This window comes from Armigeres subalbatus, chromosome 2 (genome assembly GCF_024139115.2).
Source record: "Armigeres subalbatus isolate Guangzhou_Male chromosome 2, GZ_Asu_2, whole genome shotgun sequence".
In the NCBI taxonomy this organism is placed as follows: Eukaryota; Metazoa; Arthropoda; class Insecta; order Diptera; family Culicidae; genus Armigeres; species Armigeres subalbatus.
This window is the reverse complement of record NC_085140.1, coordinates 449190836-449209421: the sequence shown is the minus strand read 5'-3', so window position 1 is coordinate 449209421 and position 18586 is coordinate 449190836. Positions and strand designations below refer to the sequence as shown.

General features: G+C 40.3%; 1 protein-coding gene across 1 annotated transcript; it reads left to right on the top strand.

Annotated features, from left to right (window-relative positions):
* The first annotated feature begins 1226 nt into the window (after window positions 1-1226).
* Window positions 1227-18475, top strand: LOC134218173 (1-acyl-sn-glycerol-3-phosphate acyltransferase-like). The gene is made up of 4 exons (XM_062697067.1): window positions 1227-1396; window positions 1465-1669; window positions 1736-1869; window positions 17835-18475. Exons 1-4 carry the CDS (start codon window positions 1366-1368, stop codon window positions 18389-18391), a joined length of 927 nt encoding a protein of 308 aa, XP_062553051.1. The 5' UTR covers window positions 1227-1365; the 3' UTR covers window positions 18392-18475.
* Window positions 18476-18586: the final 111 nt, after the last annotated feature.

Genomic DNA, 18586 nt, shown 5'->3' with positions numbered 1-18586 from the left:
GAGCTTAAAATAGGAAAGGCAACACTAGCGCCACCCAATCGGTAGACGGCTTCAAGAACTACATCTCATTTCAGGGGGTGGAACTAAGCGTACTGTACTATCGAAATTCATAACTGGCGTCTATACGGGGCCCTCCTTAGCCGTGCGGTATCTGAGAGTGGCTGGGTTCGACTCCCAACTTCCCTGGCCATAAAAGTATCATCGTGTTAGCTTCATGATATACGAATGCATAAATGGTGAGCTGGGAGGCGGCAATTTCCCAGTGCGGGATGTAATGCAAATGAAGTAGAAAAAGAAGAAGAAGAAGAAGAACTGGCGTTTTATGATTCTTCGACTAATTATTTTAATTATTCCCTCAACAGTGCTTCTTATACGCAGTTACCTTCTGGAGTATTAAAGCATCGATGGGCGTGTTGTTTGCATGAAAATCATAATTCATAAGGCAATATTTATATTGAAATTTATACCGATTCCTTGTGAATTTTTTTTATAAGAAGTTTGCATGCATTGCGTGCATATTCCTCAGTGTATTTTGTGATGTGCGAGAAAGGTATCATCACCGCTAGGTGGATTAATCTGTTTTTTTTCTTTTAATACTTATTTTTTATTATCCCTCCTTTGACCTTCCGAATCCGAAGACCAGTAGAACATAATTTTTTACTAAATGTTTGTAACGACTTATATGGCATTAAATGACTTTAGCGCCACATGGAGATAAAAGAGTGGATGGGATTCATATTCCCTTATATTTATCGAATTTTCCATGCATCATTGCATCATACTCGTTGAGCACTCACTTATGGTCTACATCACGATTAACTTACCTTACAGACCAAGCTTGTTTGCGAAACCTACACCATTGCCTTAATCGATGTTTAGAAGGCATTTCACAATGTCATCATAGCCTGGCGAACCAACTGTAATATAGCTTTTGGCAACTCATTATTTATGAATATTCCCATTTCTTTCACGCACTTAAGTAACCGAGGTCAAAACATATGAGCTTTATGTATTACGTTATTACATGGAAACTCAGTGGAAACGCTACCGATTTCTTGGCCATCGCTATCAATGATAGCCTATCATCAATGAGCGAGTAAGTAATCGCGCGCATGCCAAGCCACACCATCTCAGACCAAACGCATTCGGTTATCAAATTTTGCGGAATGAACTGATTACCGTTGATTGAGATTATTGCCTTCGGCGGACGTTCTCAGTGAACGGCTGTTTGTTTGAGCACGACATCCGAAATTAGTATTATTTGGTGATACGTCTTGAGTGGAGGTCCCTCTCGTTTTGGCTCGGCTCTGTTTTTATTTACCCAAATTTTGAACTTTGATCGTTGGGATTGTGCTGTCTCGAATAATGACGGATTGTACATTGTGTCAGTTTGTCGGTGAGCTGTTTGAACTTTTTTTCCAACCCTTTTGGGTCATTGTTGAAGTGTTTTTTGTCGTATTTCAGGACTTTTGGTCAAATACTACCTCTACGCTTGGGTGATTGGAGTTGGAGTTTGGTTTCTGCTAATATTGGCCTCAAAAGTGGGAAGCGATGGGAGCAAGTTCAGATACTACGCAAAGTTCGGTATGATTTACTACGCGACACAAGCGTTCACAACACTTTTCGCGCCGTTCTCACTCCTAAGGCCAAGGAATCCCGCCAACGCCGGGTGCGTATCAGCTCTTATTCGTATCACGCTTTCCGCATCATCAATCGCTTATTCAATTATTTTTAGAATAATCTGTGCAGTGTCGTCACGAGCTTCCACCCTTTTGCCAATCACCTGGGAGCTACGCAATGCCAAGATTCTGCGGGAAGCTGAAGGGGCGGTGGTGATGGCCAATCACCAGTCGTCTATGGATATTTTGGGTGAGTGAGTTGTGGATTTTTCAATGAACTGAATTGGATATTGATAGCAACTATTTCGGCGGCATTGACTAGAGTACCGTCACGGCTCAATCGAAAATGCTGATAAAAAACTCAAAGGTGCAGCCCAATCGGATTGTACGCAAAGATGACGTAGGACTACGTAGCTATACGAAATGGAGGGTATTTTTAACCATAATTTGTGTAAATTTATTAGCATTGTGCAAACTGCTCAGAAGTCAACCGAATCAAGAAACTGAAAGTAGCTCCCAGTTGGATGAACCTGCCATGGAAAAGGAACGACGCATCGGTCGTATCGCCACTGAAGCCACTCGCCTATCTTTCAGTGGATATCATCAGAATCCTAGAAGACATTATGCTCAAAAATGTCCGGAATAAAGGAAAAATAAGCAGAATCGGAGGTGGCGCGAAACCAAACACAAATATATTATTTGCAACGTTCGACTTCCGCACACGATGGAAGCGTACATGCATCGTTTTCTATAGCGCTGGTGGCAAAGTGAACGGGACTTCAAGAATAGATTACAAACAGTCCTTTTCAGGACTTAAACTATTTCTCCAAGAAGAGGTTTTGACCGTTGGGAAAATTGTTTACCCAGACAAACAGAAAGAAAGCTGCTTTTCGGCGCGCGCGAGCCATTTCGATCGGGATTCCGCAGACAACGGACCCGTTCGGAGAATGACAATTCTAAGAATCCTATTAAATTTTCTCGCAAGATTCTGAATTGGGTTATGAGATCAATCGTAAATAGCGAATTTGATAGCGCGTCGGAGGGAGATGATGTAGTGGATTTTAATGAATGGGATCTCTAACAGCAACCAAGCTACCACGCCAAACCCAATGCCACCGAAACAGTCCATTTTCGCAATTAACTCTTCCTTTTCGTAAAATGTTGGTCCTGAGAAGAACCAATTTTCTTTTCCCAATTCCCATTCCAAACACTAACTGCATCCAATCGCTTGTGTAAATTTGCAGGATGGCCACACTGCCACCCACTTCGTGCTGCTGTGTCCGCTTCGCTGCATCGAATGTCGGACCGCCTTCTGTGGAATTCCGATCAAAATGGCTCGCGCGCGCCGAACAGCAGCTTTCTTGTATTTAATTAAATCCGTAAGCCCCGCCCCTTTTCATAACGATTAATGAAGGGGCGGGGCTAATGGGATTACTTCATTAGATATAAGAAAGCTGCTTTTCGGCGCGCGAGCCATTTTGATCGGGTTTCCTCAGACAACGGACCGTTCGGAGAATTATGAATTCTAAGAATCCAATGAAACTTTCTCGAAAGATTCTGAATTTGGTTGAGATGTTGTTTATCTAAGATGCGTATTGTTGCGAGGAATGACAACAGAAATTTGACTCAAGACGAAGTTTCTTCATACTACCAAACATTATCTCTTGACGACTGTCTGTCCAAGCAACGTTCACTAATGGGTAGTTGCTGTAGGTAGATAGTTTTCACAAAGGTGGCGTCTTCATGGATTTCATACAAAAGAAAGTTGATCCGAATTAAACTTTCTTCAAAGTTCAAAACTCAACCGTAAATAGCGAATTTGATAGCGCGTCGGAGGGAGATGATGTAGTGAATTTTTATGGATGGGATCACTAACAGCGACTAAGCTACCACGCCAAACCAGATGCAACCGAAACAGTCCATTTTCGCAATTACCTCTTTCTTTTCTCGTAAAATGTTGGCCCTGAGAAGAACCAATTTTCTTTTCCCAATATTCCTTTCCAGCTAACTGACACCACAATTTGTAATAAATTTTCAGCATCGGCACTGGCGGTGCGGGATCACCACAGTACTATTTTTATGGTCAACCTTTTCTTCATATGAAATTCTGGTTCGTTGAGGTTGAATGATCTGCAGCAACACATCGAGCACCACCACCAATGCGATGGATTTTCTTTGAAAATGTTATTAGCGCCTCCGTGATGCTGTGTCCGCTCCGCTACGATCGCTTCGATGCGTCTGCTATGCATAAAATCTTGTTCAAACTGAGGATTAGATCCAAACCCGCAAGTGATTGATTTTTGATGTCTGTGCTAGTGATGCATGTACGTTATTGGTTAGTTTAGCTATTTCTAAACTTTTTATCGATTATCGATAATAAATAGTTAAAAATCAGTATTTTCAAATAAATACAAAGAAGCGTTGACTCATCCTTGATCGAATGGTCCAAAAAAATTGAAAATCCATCGAGAAACGGCTTAGATATTAAAGTTTAAAGTCTATCATATTTTCGTGACGGTCCCCGATTTTCGCAATCGCAATCGCAATCGCAAACCCAATATAGAAAACACAGATGTAGTCCTACGTCAAAATCACTCATATTATGCGATAAGTCAGTCTTACATTTAGCAATAGCGTAATCTTCACCGGGGTTGTGATAAAATAACCGACTGTGGGAGCTTATCGCAGTTACTTTGGAATCGGTAAAAAAAAGTGCATACGAATGCAGATAAATAAATGCATATCAACCTTTTGTCTGTGCTCTGGGGTCAATATGACCCTAGATCCGAGCCGAGATCTTCCGCTAGGTGCAAATTCTGTTGAAAAATCATGAAAATAAACGCTACCGTCTAATTTTACCAAAAAACTTACGTTGTCTGTGCTCTGGGGTCATCATCTTCTTCTTCTTCAATGGCTCTACATTCCAACTGGAACTTGGCTTGCTTTTCAACTTAGTATTCAATTATCATTTCCTCAGTTATTAATTGAAAGCTTTTCTATGCTCGCCATTGCATGAGTATGTATCTTGTGTGGCAAGTACAATGGATACACTATGCCCAGGGTGTCGAGAAAGTTTCCAACCCGAAAACATCTTAGACCGGACCGAGAATCGAACTCGCCATCTCCGGATTGGCAGTCCTATGCCTTTGCTCGCAAGGCTACCGGAGACTCTGGGGTCATACTGACCCCAAATTGAAAGTGTTACAACTTTTTGATTGTTTGGTTAATGCCGGATTTTTTTGGGCTGTTTCGAAAGATAATTTAATCATCTTTTAGAATGTTACCTAAGATTGACCATAGGTGGGCGGGTACCTCGCGGGTAGGGGTTTTCGTAGGAAAGGGTACGAAAATAGTTATTTTTTATGCTTATTTTGCTTATATCTTAAGTTCCTACCCATTTTGAACTGCACCTTTTCAAAATTTGATGTGAGGAATTGATTAGTTTAAAATTTGGCCGCTAGGTGGTGGTATGTATGAAACCTTTATTTTAGACTACTCAAGATACTCCGATATATGAAATATTGTGCATTGTAAATATTCTTATCGAATAAATTTGGAATTTGTAAAGATGATGTCTACATATACCAAAGATTTTCTGGTGGGAATGGACTGCCCTGTGATGGGAGAACTAATTAGGAATTTTACAAATAGGTGCCGCTAGTGTGCCTGCAATATGTGTGAAATATGGCTCTAGCGTTTGTACATACACTCAAGTTGTATTCGGCAAAGTTGCTCAGGATGTCCTGCACTACAAAGCGGTGCTCAGTATAACGAGTACTTCTTCCAAAAGGCGGCGCTAGTGAACTAGCTCATGAGTGCTAGTGCTCATGAGCAGTTACATTTGAGTATATTGTTCCATGTTAGATCTGATGTATTTTGAGGCGTAGTATTTTTGGCAAACATGAATGTTGCGGTAAGGTTTTCCAAAGGTTTTATTTTCATTCAACTTGCTCTAGTGATGCAAATGATAGAATGCGTTTACAGAATATGTTTAGGTCATTCAAGTAAACCCTGGAGCCAAGGTTGGCCATTTCTCGCACTTTGCCTTGAAATGTGTAGAGATTTTATAAAAAGAAAAGTGTATTGATTCACATTCGAAAGCGTTTACACTTGCGTGTTAGTAAAGCCGGGAGGAACATGTTCGATAATGAGTGATAATATCTCTAGCGGTCTATGTTCAGGCGCTCACAACAATTTATTTACATGGAAGATTTAGAACACAGAAAACAGCAAATTGTAATTTTCCTGTACTCTTTACACTAGTGGGCTTGTGTGTTGAAGAGTGGGTATGACGCTCTTTCATACAAAGTAATAGTAAGTTTCTGCACGATACACTCGGATAACAGATAAAAAGAGAAGATTTTACACCTCTCTTGAATACTCCTCCAAGCGAACCAACCTCGGCCTTAGCTTCACCACCAACCATACTCAGGGTTTGCACAAATCGCTCTCAATAGATAACGAACAACGTTAAAACGATGGCAAAAACTTTTCCGAATCATAAAAAGCCACGATAACAAATTTATCAAACTTGTATACAAGTGCAACATACATAAGCTGATAGGCAGCCCCCACAGAGAAGTGATGATTCTCGCTTATTTTGTGTTGGGAACCACACAGCTGTGTAGTACAAGTCGAAATGCATCATCAGAACCAGTGCTCCCCGCGTTTGGGTCTTTTTTTTTTAAATAAATGTATCATGAGGTATAGTCTCCCGAATCAGTTCTTTACCCTAGAAGCGCACAAATCAGTCTAATTCAGTTGTATATAGGTTACAGAAACCACTATACCGCAAGTGTGCTGCTCGGGTATCATGACAGCATGCGAAAAAAGTCTCTCGCGGTATGCTTCATATCGTATATGTATACAGAGATGATAAGTAAGAGACTTTTTCATTCTCTTTTGGATTCAATCCTTGCCCTTGGTCCAATAAATCAGCTCTCCAACTTTTAGAAGTGAGCCAGCCCAGGGCTGCGGCAAACTCGATTGGATCGGAGCGTTTTGCGGAGTTCGAAGTAAGTACCATTTCCTGCCATAATGCGTCTCCGAATTTCTCTGCTGGTATCGTTATCGGAGGTCATCGCATTAAAATTAAAGTACACGAATTATTCAACCACCTCTATTTTGTCACCACCGATACAAACTCGTGATGGATGCCTTACATTGCCCTCTCTTGAGCCTCAGAGTCGAGACATCATCACATTCCTTCATTGTTATCGCATTGCAGTTGATTTATAATGGTTGGCAGCCGAAACACATCCGAAAACATACTCGTTGAGAGTGTGATTCCCTATACCCAGCTAGATTCTCCGGTCAGATAGGAAGAAGAAGTAAAAAAGAATTCTATACCAAACATGAGATCAACACCGTTGCTTTCAAAAATCCGGGATCTGCCAGGTGACTTTCTGTTGGGAGTGACCAGTTATCCTTGTTGGTGGTTGGAAGGTTCACAGTCACCTTCGGAAGGATGATAAAATCCATCGCACATGAAAATGACGATACACGTGATCTAACCGTTGTGTGTATTCGTTGTATGACCCTTGTAGCAATTTTTCCGATTCCTGGGACGGATATATCCACTAAATCTCGTTTTACCTTCAAATGTTGTTTTAAACTCTCCGTAACAAAACTGCCTTTTCGATCCTGAATCTAATAGAGCGCGAGCAGGAATTATATTTCCATTATTGTCGTCAAGCACAACCACTGCCGTGGCTACAGACCTTGTGGCCGCAACGTTGGTCACTTGATTGGAAGACGATCTTGATGAGTCCTGTTGATCCGAAGAAGCAGAAGGCATGCTGCCCTCTGCATCTGCCGTATTTTTCTATCATGATGACGTTCCTTACAATTTTTGCAGAATGGCAATCCTTGGTGAGGTGCCCCGTCCTAAAACAATTCCGACAAAGTTCATTCGATTTTCGAAAATTGTCCCTCTCAGCAACTGCTAAACGTTGGAACTCCATGCAATGAGCATGAGTATGAGCATGATGACCGTGCATTTTGTAGTTGCTGCTCCGTGATTGACAAGAGCTATCACAATTGTACAAGTAACCAATGGATGGAAGCGTGGGATTTGCTCTCCAACCTCAATGTGCATAGCCCGAGAGCTCAAATATTCTGAATGGTCGATAACGGCGCTGGCTACGACCTCACGATTTTTCGGGGGTGGGAAGGAATTGATGATGCAATCACTCGCCCACTGCAAGCCTAGAACACCTTTGCACTCGTCATGAGTTCCTGCGGAATTTTATTGGAATTTGGGGTTAGGTTCTGTAGCAGAGGTTGGTCTTGGTTAACGGATTGCCAATGTGATAGGAATGAAAGGTTGATATATTCTATTTGGAAGCCGAATCTAGCTTTTTTATTCATTTCGAATTAGTTACCTGATCGAAATTATCAAGTTGTAGGTAAAGGGATAGAAGGTATGGAAAACGGTATGAAATCTCATTTCCAGTTCTAGCGATTGCTAGATCATTGGAAATATATGAAAAGATACAAAGTAGGAGGAATGAAACTGGCCTGGGGGATTGAACCACCTAGCCCGTAAAACGTTGGAACTCCATACAATGGTAGAGCAAGTGGTCCGAAGAGCCAGCTGCACAATGAACTTTTGACGTCTTCACCGGTTGCGGTTTTTGTTTTGACAATTGCTGTACCTGTGCTGCAGCCCTGGAGTTAGTCGATCTCGATGGTAAACAGCTCAGCACTTGAACTCTACGTTGCATAAAAACACGCAAATCGTTGAGTATAACCTGTTGCTTGGATGACACCTTCTCCCAGTAACCGGATCCAAACGAGTCGTAAAGATGTTCACAAGCAAAAGATCCTAATAGTCGATCGGTTGAATGATCTGATCGAGAGTATGCATAATCCTCTCAAAGTGTTCGAACAGATTATGCAAGTCGATAGCAGATTCCTTGGTTAATGTAGGTAACTTAAATAGGGCTTGGACTAGAAGCTTTTTCAGTTGCTGACCGATTAACGCTCTTGGTTCGCCTTGGAGGCATCCTTTCAAGTAGTAAAACTTTCACCTCTAGAAGCTACACCTTCCTATGTATGAGCGAGGAGAAAAGGTCCTGGAAACTGAACCAGTCGTCTATGTTCCCGTTGAACGTTTGTAGAGTAATCTGTGACAGACGCACGTGGTCCATGCTTCTCCATGGTTTCTGTAACTCTTTGAGCTTGTCCATCAAAAAAGACTTCAGCTGATTATACCGGTCACTGAATTCAGGTTTCATGTTGACTTTGTTCCGTTAAATCACCGAACCAGAAGATAAAGGCGTGGTGTAGTATGCTTGGAAAAAACCTTGATAAGGCAAGGCATATACTGCAAAATTTACCCGACCGGGAAAATTGCGTTGTTCCAATACAGTTGAACGACGAATAAGCAGCTTGAAGAAACCAATACCGTCGCCGGGGGTGAGAATGGGTCAGCGCCCTCTTTGACAATCCGTAAGTCGGATAACAAAATCGTTCAAAAAGGTCTCTTATAATTATTTTCAGTCATCAGATACATTATTAGATCTTTTCTATAACATTACATGTAGTTTAAACAGCGACCCATACTCACCCCCATTTGACCCATTGTCACCCCCGACGACGGTAACGGTGAAACTCCCATAAAAATCAAATTTTGTAGTGGATAATGATTCCACCAATGACTCGAGCAACAGTACGGGCGAATAAGAGAATGCGAGGTGTAGTTACCAAATATTGTCGGCTTCGGCCGGGCGGAAACTCAACTAGAGAAACCAACAGCAGTGCAATTCCCGGTGAAGTCCGCCTATCCGTAGGGTCGTGGCTCGAACAACAGGGCTCAACAGTAGGAAAATGACACAGTGAAAAGGATAGATTTTCATTCAAAATGGTGTATTTTCCGTGAATACTGTAAAAGGTTCACTCACTCGGGAAAATTGATAATATCGCTCCCTCTTCATGCTAGTTATCCTGATCTAGGCCTTCCAAGTTCAGCAGAGGTAGTTTGATAGATGCAATAAATCAAGTCGATTAGCTATAATTTCTTCGATGGTACGATGTTAACCAGAAAGTAACAAGTTCTTATTCCAAATCTAATGAATATGAACTTCAAAACCACATCAACAGGATGGTTGTTCTCGTCGTAAATCAGCAGGTGCTTCGTCCAGAAGTGTAATGGCAGCTTTCCGCACTATCGAGGTTTCGTTTTCCATGATTGAAGCCATATTTCTTTTAGATCATCGTAAGATCATATCCTTGGAACGGCTGCACTCCAGCTCCGTTTCAATCTTCCATCATTCAGTGCTCGTTACTGTCTTCTGATGCAGCTGCAATTCTCTAGAATCAGGAGCAAAGTATCCATGGAAAACTTGGATTTCCTTGAATCTCTAATATATCTTGTGTAGACATTTTTCCGGAACTCTTGGCACATTCACAAAATTTGGCACATTCATTTACTGTGAAAATTGTAAATTATTTAAAAAAAAATCTGTAAATATTTTAAAATGAAATTAAAAAAATCAACACGACTTATTATATGATTATCGGGGCCCTCCTTAGCCTACCGGTAAGACGCACGGCTATAAAGCGAAACCATGCTGAGGGTGGCATTGTTCGGATTGGAAATTGCCTCGATTTTCCTAAGCATAAAGGTATCATCGTGTTAGCTTCATGATATATGAATGCAAAATTGTAACTTGGCTTAGAAACTTCGCAGTTAATAAATGTGGAAGTGTTGAATGAACACTAAGCTGCGAGGCGGCAATGTCCCAGTGGGGGATGTAATGCTAATTAAAAATTATAATTTAAAATCAATTGCGGCTGTCTATTTCTATGTTTTCTGATGCTTAGTCAGTAGAAAATACGAATGGTATGAATTCCGGCCTTGAAAAATTACTGAAAGTGGCATTTTGCCCCATTTACCCACGAAAGCGTAGTTTTTCTATGACAGCTTCAATTCAAAATCAATTTCGACTAACGATTACTGTGTTTTCTGATGCGTATTTAGTAGAAAATACGATTGGTCTAAATTGTATATAATCCGGCCTTGGACTGCCACTAGCAATGGCTGTTTTGCCCCCTTTACCTCTAAAAGTCAATTTATCATATGATCGCTAAGACTTTAAAATCAATTTTGGCTAATTATTTCTATGATTCTTAATGCAAATTCAGTAGGAACTACAAACCTGGAATCGTGACTAAAAATGGACAATATGCCTCTTTTTCAAGAAAAAAATATTTTTTTGTATGACCGCCACGATTCAAAATCAATTGCGGCTAGGTATTTCTATGTTTTCTAATGCTAATTTGTAATAAAATACGGTTGTTACATATTCCAGCCTTGGATCATGACTGCAAGTGTCCGTTTTGCCCCTAAAAATCATTTTTTCTAACACAGCTACTATTTGAAATCCATTGCGCCTTACTATTTCCATTTCAATTATTGAGATCAGCGGAAAATTTTCCCGAGGAGTGAGGCTACTTTGAGCATCAGAAAACATAGAATTAGTTAGCCGCAATCGATTTCAAGAAGTAAATGGGGCAAAATGATCACTTCCAGTCGTGGTATAAGGTCGGAATACATTTTATTCGGCCACTTCCAGTCATGATTCAAGGCCGAAATTAGCATCATAAAACATAGAAATAATTAGCCACAATCAATTTTAAATACTAGCTTCCAGAGAAAAAAAACGAAGGTAAATGGGGCAAAATAGCCACTTCCAGTCATTTTCCAAGGCCGAAATTTATACCATTCGTATTTTTCACTAAACTTGCATAAAACTGTGGCAATCTTTAGCCATAAGGAGCAAGAAAATTTGAACGAGGGATAGAGCTTTGCGATCGAATCACCACAAACAGTGTGACGTTTGTCTCTTTCCGTCCTCCGGAAAATTATACCTGTGATCAGTGTTGTCTTATACTCTGTGCAAAAAATTATGCTCTTTGATTTTACTCCACCTAAACGGTTTTTCAATATTAATATATTAAGTGCAACTTATAAAAGAATATTTGAATTTTCTAAATGTCATGCCAAACTATAACAAATGCACCCCAGAGCAACAGGAGCGCGCGACCTGAAAATACACTGGAGTGCATTTTCAGCGCGCGCGCTCCTTTGGCTCTATCCTTCTATTAATCGCACTTACTAAATTAAGATTATAAAATCGTTTAGATGGTGTAATATCAAAGAGCAGATATTTTTTGCGATGATCGATCCCCCTATAAGTGAGATGATTTTTTTTTTCACTTTACAACATACGAGGTTTGTGTTTTCACAAAAGTTGTCGCAAAACTTCTTCTGAAAAACTTTGTCGAAGACGCCAAGTTTGTGATTTCATTACTTTCGGAGATATATTACCATTCATGCCTTCATTTTAAACAGTCATACTGAATCCGGGAGTCAGGAAGTGCTAGCTCTTTTGCAGCTCCAGTGACCCATTTCAGACTTCCTGGTATTGTATTACATGACCAGTCCGAGGACACTTTTGTTAACAATCAGCCCCGCCTGTATATGCTACCATTATCAAATGGACAATGGATCCATAAACAAACTTCCGGATTATCCAATACAGCGCGTATTTAGTTTTTTTTTTCAATCAAATTAGAGTGCAAATTGGAACAATCTCACCAAATCTGTAGCATCAGCAACTATCTGGAAATCGGCATGACTAAAACAAAAACTTCGCCTAAAAAATTAGAAATTTTATAATTGCTGTTTTTGCTTTAAAAGTGCTAATTTATTTTTCTTTTGTGGAAAATTCCTAATTGCTTATGGAATTTTATATTATTTGTGGAAATTTTATATTTTTTTAATTCTTCATAGAAATTTTATTTTGCTGCTCATCATAGCGCTATAGAACAGCGGTTCACGTACTCGTACAGAATGCGTAATGGCGGCTGTATTACAATTCCAATCAAAACTTATTGATAATTGTATAATTTTTTTATTTAAAAACTATGTTTTGTACATAATATGCATGGCGATTGGTAAATCGAAGCCTATTGAATCCTGTCCTTCAAAACCAGCACAGTGTATGGAGGTCTGTGTGATAAAAAATCAAGCGAATAAAAATCAAGGACAATTTTAAAAACTTCAATGCAATCTACCTTTTCGAAACAAGATATTGCATAACATGTTAACAAACATGTTTCTGAACATAAATCTTACTAAAAGAGTCTGAATGTACGGAAGCCTCCATTTGAGAGGTATCGAGACTTTTTTTTCTTTAAATCTCAGTTGCTTCGTTGCGAGAGAATTGAAAGCATCCTTCTACATTTCTCGGAAGCTTCCATCCAAGCAGCTCGAAGCCTCCTTTCAAGAGACTCGTACCTCATTTCAAGAGGCTCGGAAGCATATATACAAGAGGTTCGGAAATCTGCTATTAAGATGCTCGAAAGCCGCCTTTCCAGAGGTTCGGAAGCTTCCCTTCGAGTGGCTCGGCAACCTACTATTCTTTTTTCAAGAGGCTTGGAAGCCTACTTCCAAGAGGCTCAGAGGCGTCCATTCAATGCTCGGAAACCTCTCTGCAAGGTGCTTTAAAGAGGCTCGGAAGCTTCCTTTCAAGAAGCTCGGAATTCGTCTTTCAAGCTTGGAAGCGTACTTTCAAGATGCTCAAAAGCCTCTTTTTAAGAAGCTCAAAAGCCTCCTTTCAAGTGGCTCGAAAGCCGCCTTTCAAGAGGATCGGAAGCCTTCCTTCGAGAGGCTCGGAAGAATCGCTTCAAGAGGCTCGTAAGCTTCCTTTCAAAAGGCTCGTAAGCCTCCTTTTAAGAGGCCCGGAAGCTTCCCTTCAAGAGGCACGAGATTCTTATGCCGAGAGGCTTCGAAGCGTACTTTCAAGATGCTCAGAAGCCTTTTTTAAGTGGCTCGTAAGCCGTTTTCAACCCAGTCAACATTTTGGTACCTATAACTCTTGATATAGGTTTCTATATAAGAACCAACTTAATCGTATATAATGCACAGATTGGCTATATACGTACCAAAGTGGAGGCGATATAGGTACATACGAGTTTTATTTTACGATTTTTCCCGACATCAAAAGAACATTATTACGATTAAACATTAAAATATAGAAAATAAAAAAAATCTTATCAGCACCAAGTCTCGAACATGCGATCTTTAGATTTGCAGGCGGGTACTCTACCACTGCACTATACTGCACATTTTGAAGTAAGGTGGATTTTTGTCCAACATAAACTACACAATTTATATCTTTACAACTGCTTGAAACGTCTACAAGCCATTTAGACTGAAGTGGTTTCGATTGTATTACGATTCACATAGACATTCATTCGCACTGATAAAGGATATTGTAAGGAATATAAATCATTACGAGTTTTTATTAAAAACACTTACGATTGATTTTCACTACGGTAAAAATTATCGTATACGATGCATTCAATACAACATTTTTCGACAATAATCTGACAAAGTTTGATATAGAATACGATTTAGATTTCTGATGGACGCAAATGCGACTTTATTTGCTGTTTGTTATACGATATGTGGTTTACTGGGAAGGGGCTTTGATGTCACCCTTCAAGAGGCTGTGAAGCCTCCCTTCAATATGCTCGAAAGCCTCCCTTCAAAAGGCTCGAAAACCGCCTTCCAAGATGAACGAAAGCCTCCTTTCAAGAGGTACCGAAGCCTTTTCTCAAGAGGCTCGGAAGCTTCCCTTGGAGAGACTCGGAATTGTTCTTTCAAAAAGCTTGGAAGAATACTTTCAAAAGTTCGGAAGCCTCCTTTTTAGTGGCTCGTAAACCGCCTTCAAGAGGTTCTGAAACCTCTCGTCAAGGTGCTCGGAAGCCTTCCTTCAAGATGCTCGGAAGTTTCCAATAGACAAAAAACAAAAAGGAAGCTTGATGTTTATTTTTTTTTTGAATTGGAATTTCACACGTAATAGTGAAAATTTCAGGCAACTTCCTGGAATCATATTTCCCGTTAGTTTTCAGGTCCGTTTTTCATATATCTAATCTACGCTTATTTTCATTCATAGCAACAAAAATAGGGGGTATCTCAAATAATGCAAAATTTTTGAAGGGGTACCTCTCAAGAAAAAGGTTGAGAACGGCTGCTATAGAAGATGCGCCAACGCGTGAATTCATTTTCCACTGCGATCCTCAGTCAGCAACGCTTCATCCGATCTGTGGTTAAATCACTCTTGGAGCCACTGATGTTGGTGTTTCTTTTCACTCATTGCGGATTAGAAAAATTGAAGAAAATTCGGAGAATACCTGTGGTAATCGGTATTTATTTTAACCTCCAGCAGACTCGCATGCCGATTCTTAAAAATGCACTGGCTTTGCCGTTAAAATCGTATATCGAATTAATTTGCACCAAATTGCACTATTTTAGTGGCAGGGTTCAGAAAAAAACGCATAATGAACATCGAGCTGCGTTCGTTTTGAGCGTAACGCAGTGTTGACCTCGTCTGAGCAGCTTCCACGAGCCGTCCTTTTTTCCAGCACAGAATTAACTTCCCGATCACAATCACGCAAAACATATTTCGAAAAACGAACATAAAAATAATACAAGAGAACTCTGACACACAAATCACTGGCCATTTATTTCATTGATCGGCCGAAACGAAAAAATATCGTGACGAAACTATAACACGTCTACTCGCGAGCACGGCACACTTCGATCAGTCCAACATCCTCCCAATATGGGTGTATTCAAGATGAATACACCACTAGGTGTTCCAATCTGCCAAATTCACGATTCAGCCATCTTGAATTTTAGTATGGAAGAGCCAGCCGGTTTGTTTATGTTTTGCACCGAAAATGAATTTTTCACCCCCGCCTTCTTCTCGTCCATAAACTGGGCAGATTGAAACACCTAGCTGTGTATTCATCTTGGGTGTATTAACCAAGTTTTGTTTAAGAAACATGAAATTGGCAAGCAAAGCTGGCATGACGATTTCGTAGGTGATTTATCGAATATTTTGTTCGAATTGATCTCAAAGCTGAAAGAATTGAAATACGTAAATAAAAAGGTTTTGGCTATTTTCTTCAAAAGGTTAAACTAAATAAAGAGCATCAAATGAAGAGATTGAGATACTTAACCAGTTCCAAAAAATGTTGTCGATATTCGCTTCGGGGGGCCTCCTTAGCCGTGCGATAAGACACGCGGCTACAAAGCAAGACCATGCTGAGGGTGGCTGGGTTCGATTCCCGGTGCCGGTCTAGGCAATTTTCGGTTTGGAAATTGTCTCGACTTCCCTGGGCATAAAAGTATCATCGTGTTGGCCTAATGATATACGAATGCAAAAATGGTAACATGGCTTAGAAACCTCGCAGTTAATAACTGTGGAAGTGCTTAATGAACACTAAGCTGCGAGGCAGCTCTGTCCCATTGGGGGATGTAATGCCAATAAGAAGAAGAAGAAGAAGATTCGCTTCAAAATCGCCACAAATACTGCATGATGGATTCTTCTCCTTCGTAGTAATGCTGGATTCTGGACAAGCAGATCATTAAATACTCCAGTCAAGGTAGTCAATCAGGACAATTTTGAAAATCTTCACATTCCAACAACAGAGGACTTAGTCGAGTCAAGTACGAGAGACTGAAGACGACCTCACTGTTGAGGTCGAAATACGTATCTGTCAAGATACAATTAAGTGGTGGAATTAAATGGGATTGTACAAACTCGTCTTATAACAAGTTCAAAGAACTTCCTATGAAAAGTTAGAAGAATCATTTTAGATAGCTCAGAAGAGTTTTTCGTGGAATTCAATAAGAATTCCTCGTTCTAATTTTGGAATTTTCAGTGGGTATTATTCCCCAGTTGAGTCAAGTACGAAACACTGAAGACGACCTTACTGTTGAGGTTGAAATATCTATCTGTCAAAGGTACAATAAAGTAGTGGAATTAAATGGAGTTGTACAAACTCGTTTTATGATAAGTAAATACATTCCATTAAAAGCTTATAATAATTTTTGTATCATTATTTCCCATCCAAATTTTGAGAAATTTATTACTGAAATTCAAAAGAAATTCGCATGGAAATTATTAAGAAATCAATCAACTCGATATTTAGAATTTGTGCCATTTGCCACGAGTGTTGCTTTTACAGAGTCGCCGCAAAATATGTTCATCCTACACAGATGTCCAGAGAACGTTCTCTATCAGCGCGCCTCGATTCAATAAAGGATAAATTGGCACGCTACAAGCTACTGCTCATTTCGGGGCACCTTGGCTGGTTATCTGCACATAAGTCAAACCGAGATGTACGGTTCTAATGGTGCGGTTCAGTTTGTCACTTGTCATTCGATTGATTAGGTACTGTTTTGATCGTGACCTCCTTTCGGTTCGGTGGCTGCGCGTCGATTCTACACGATTGGAACTTGTCAGGCTCTTAGAATTAGAATACGGCGAACGCGGCTTGTACGAGAGATTTTGCAAGACTGGTTCTTGCTAAATTTGTCGCACCGTGTTAAGGTGAATCGCGTTGGAGTCCAATTAAAATTCTACATAGCGCTTTGAAGGGCACATAACTCGAAAAGTAAACGACAGACATAAACGGAAAGTAGTTTTTCACCTTTGCTCACTTGCAGCATACACGAAAAAATGGTTTCCAGATGTGCTAACCGCCTAAATATTCACATTTGTGCGAGCAAAAACGCGAGGTGAGGGATAGCACGGCCATTGTGGCTGCCATTTTTGGACGCCGCCGTAACTCACCTTAAGAATTAGAACCACCGCTCGACGTGTTGTCTGTCTGTGGGGTGAGGGGGTTGTCGGTTCGATTGAGGCGATCTATTGCCCGAAAACAGTATAAGTACATGCATAGAACTTGTTTCATGGTCGCCCGGGAGGTGATGGGTGATTGTACCGTGCTGACTCGTTACTGCATTCGACCATTTACAGCGCAGTATGCATTTCAATTTATTGATTAGAGTAAAAACCAAAATTAATCTACTTACTGGTGTTGGTGCTTTTCCCTATGCATTAAAAAAAACTGAAATGTGTACAAGAAACGTAAAAATCGTATTGCTAGAGGGATAGGACGTATTATTTTCGAACTTTTATATGCAGGCAGACACGAACATAATGAAACCTGAGAAAATGAATGATTTTATAAATTAAACGAATTTCAACTTATTTGAAACGAATGAAAAATCATCTTTAAAAACCTCAAATATTTTGAAGAACAATGTAAAAGACTCACACTTGTTATTTTTTATTGAGCAAGTCTTATTTATTTTTGCACAATTGAAATTATTATTCCTTTGTCCTGCAGGTCTCGAAATTCTATGGAGCACTATGCGAAATGTGATCTCAATCGCCAAAAAGGAATTGCTGTTCCTCATCCCATTTGGGCCTGCTGCTTGGCTGGCTGGAATTACTTTCATCAATCGCAAGAACCGTCCGTCGGCGATGAAAACACTGGAGGGCTGCAAGCGTAAAATGGTGCAGAAAGGTTTTAAGATGTACATCTATCCGGAAGGCACTCGGTTTCCAGAGAAGGGCATGCTTCCCTTCAAGAAAGGTGGCTTCCACACGGCCATCGAGGCCGGCGTACCGATCATTCCGGTGGTGTTCTCGCACATCTATTTTATCGATCCCAAAAAGTACAGCTTTAAGCCGGGCCATGTCATCATGAATGTACTGAAGCCGATACCGACTAAAGGCTTGACCAAGGATAACTTGGACGATCTGATTAAGCGGACTCGCGATGCCATGCTGACAGAGTACGAGAAACTGTCGGCTGAAATGGATGCCAATTTGGCCAACCCCAAATGGTTGCAAGCCAGTCGACCCCGGTTTGTTTCATACGATGGTAAGAAAACCAATTAATAGTTTTAAGATGTTTATTTTTTCGTGGGTTCAAAGTTCCACTGGTGGTTCAAATAAAATCATTATTGGTGTTATCAAAATAAATGTTTTAGAAATCATTTGTTTCCGATACGAGGTCCATCACAGTATCCTAATCTAATCGCTCGGTTCGCGATAAAAGCTTACCAAATTCCATAAAATATCCGTAACGCTAGT